Consider the following 1,058-nt stretch of genomic DNA (forward strand, 5'->3'; position numbering starts at 1 on the left):
ATCCTTCATCAGCCGACACAGCCAGGGCAGGCGGCGAGACGAGAACCTCTCATCAGTAAGTCACTCCCTGCCCTTCCAGCCACAAATGCCAAGTTGTGTTTGGTCCTGGCATCATCATCTGTCTCAGTTATTGGGGGTGGGGGAGCCTTTTAGGGATGCTCTGGCTCTTTAGGGTGCTGTAGGTGGCAGTGTATGGACAGCCATAGCCTCTGCTTTTGCCCTGAGCTATGCAATTTGGACTTTACATCAGTAAAATAACTGCACAAAGCTGCAGTTGGCTTGTCCTGTTCCTGAAAACACCACGTACCCTCAGCTGGTTGGGGTGCATATGCCTTGTCTTTAGCAGCCCCAAACTGTTGTGTCCTTTGGCTCCAGTTAGAGTCTCAAATGACTGTATAAAAACTTCATGTCTGCCTTGCAGAGAATAGGAAATCCTGGCAGAGAATAGGAAATCCTGACTGACTTGCTCTGGTTTTTACCAGTGCTGCTGGTGGAAGGGTCAGAAAGCACTTGTCAGGCAGACAAGCAGAATTCTCTCCAAGGGGATGTGTGAGAGGTTCTCTGTAACCAGGCTCCCTGCTTCATAAAAGCCTGAGGAGAAACGTGTTAATTGTACCTCTGACAGGGATTTGAGGGGAAACCTCTCCAGCCTCGAGGCAGATGTTGGTTCATGCAGTTTCCTCAAATGCAGCAGCTCAGAGACTTGAAGGATGTATAGAGAAAAGACATCACATTTTCTTGGAGGGTGAGCGTGTACTATTCACCACTGCTGACATGGCTCTGTCTGCAGTGCAGGGATATCTTGTACTGATACTTCTTTTTTAGTATTCACCCTGAAGGATCTTAGAGCTCTTGAAACAGCAGAGTTTCCTCGAGGTCACTGCTCTGTGCCCTCTCCTCCACAGTCTGCTGTGGGGTGGGCTGTGTGGGGCTGTGCTCTCCTGAATCAAATCCACACTTGCTGCAGGAAACAGATCAAATATTGGGGTTGCTTGCTTTATTTTTTGCTTCTATTTTCCCTTTTTTTTCTCTATTTTTCGAAATCAGAGTGCCAGGAA

The 1,058-nt window shown here is 48.0% G+C and overlaps 1 protein-coding gene across 1 annotated transcript in view; it reads left to right on the forward strand.

Moving 5' to 3' along the window:
- Positions 1-1,058, forward strand: part of PMEPA1 (prostate transmembrane protein, androgen induced 1) — a 7,476-nt gene that overhangs the window by 93 nt on the left and 6,325 nt on the right. The window contains 1 exon segment of the mRNA XM_009074305.1: positions 1-55. This exon segment is cut by the window's left edge and continues 27 nt beyond it. Within this exon segment, the coding sequence (XP_009072553.1) occupies positions 1-55 (55 nt within the window).

This window comes from Acanthisitta chloris, unplaced genomic scaffold (assembly GCF_000695815.1).
Source record: "Acanthisitta chloris isolate BGI_N310 unplaced genomic scaffold, ASM69581v1 scaffold2825, whole genome shotgun sequence".
NCBI lineage: Eukaryota > Metazoa > Chordata > Aves > Passeriformes > Acanthisittidae > Acanthisitta > Acanthisitta chloris.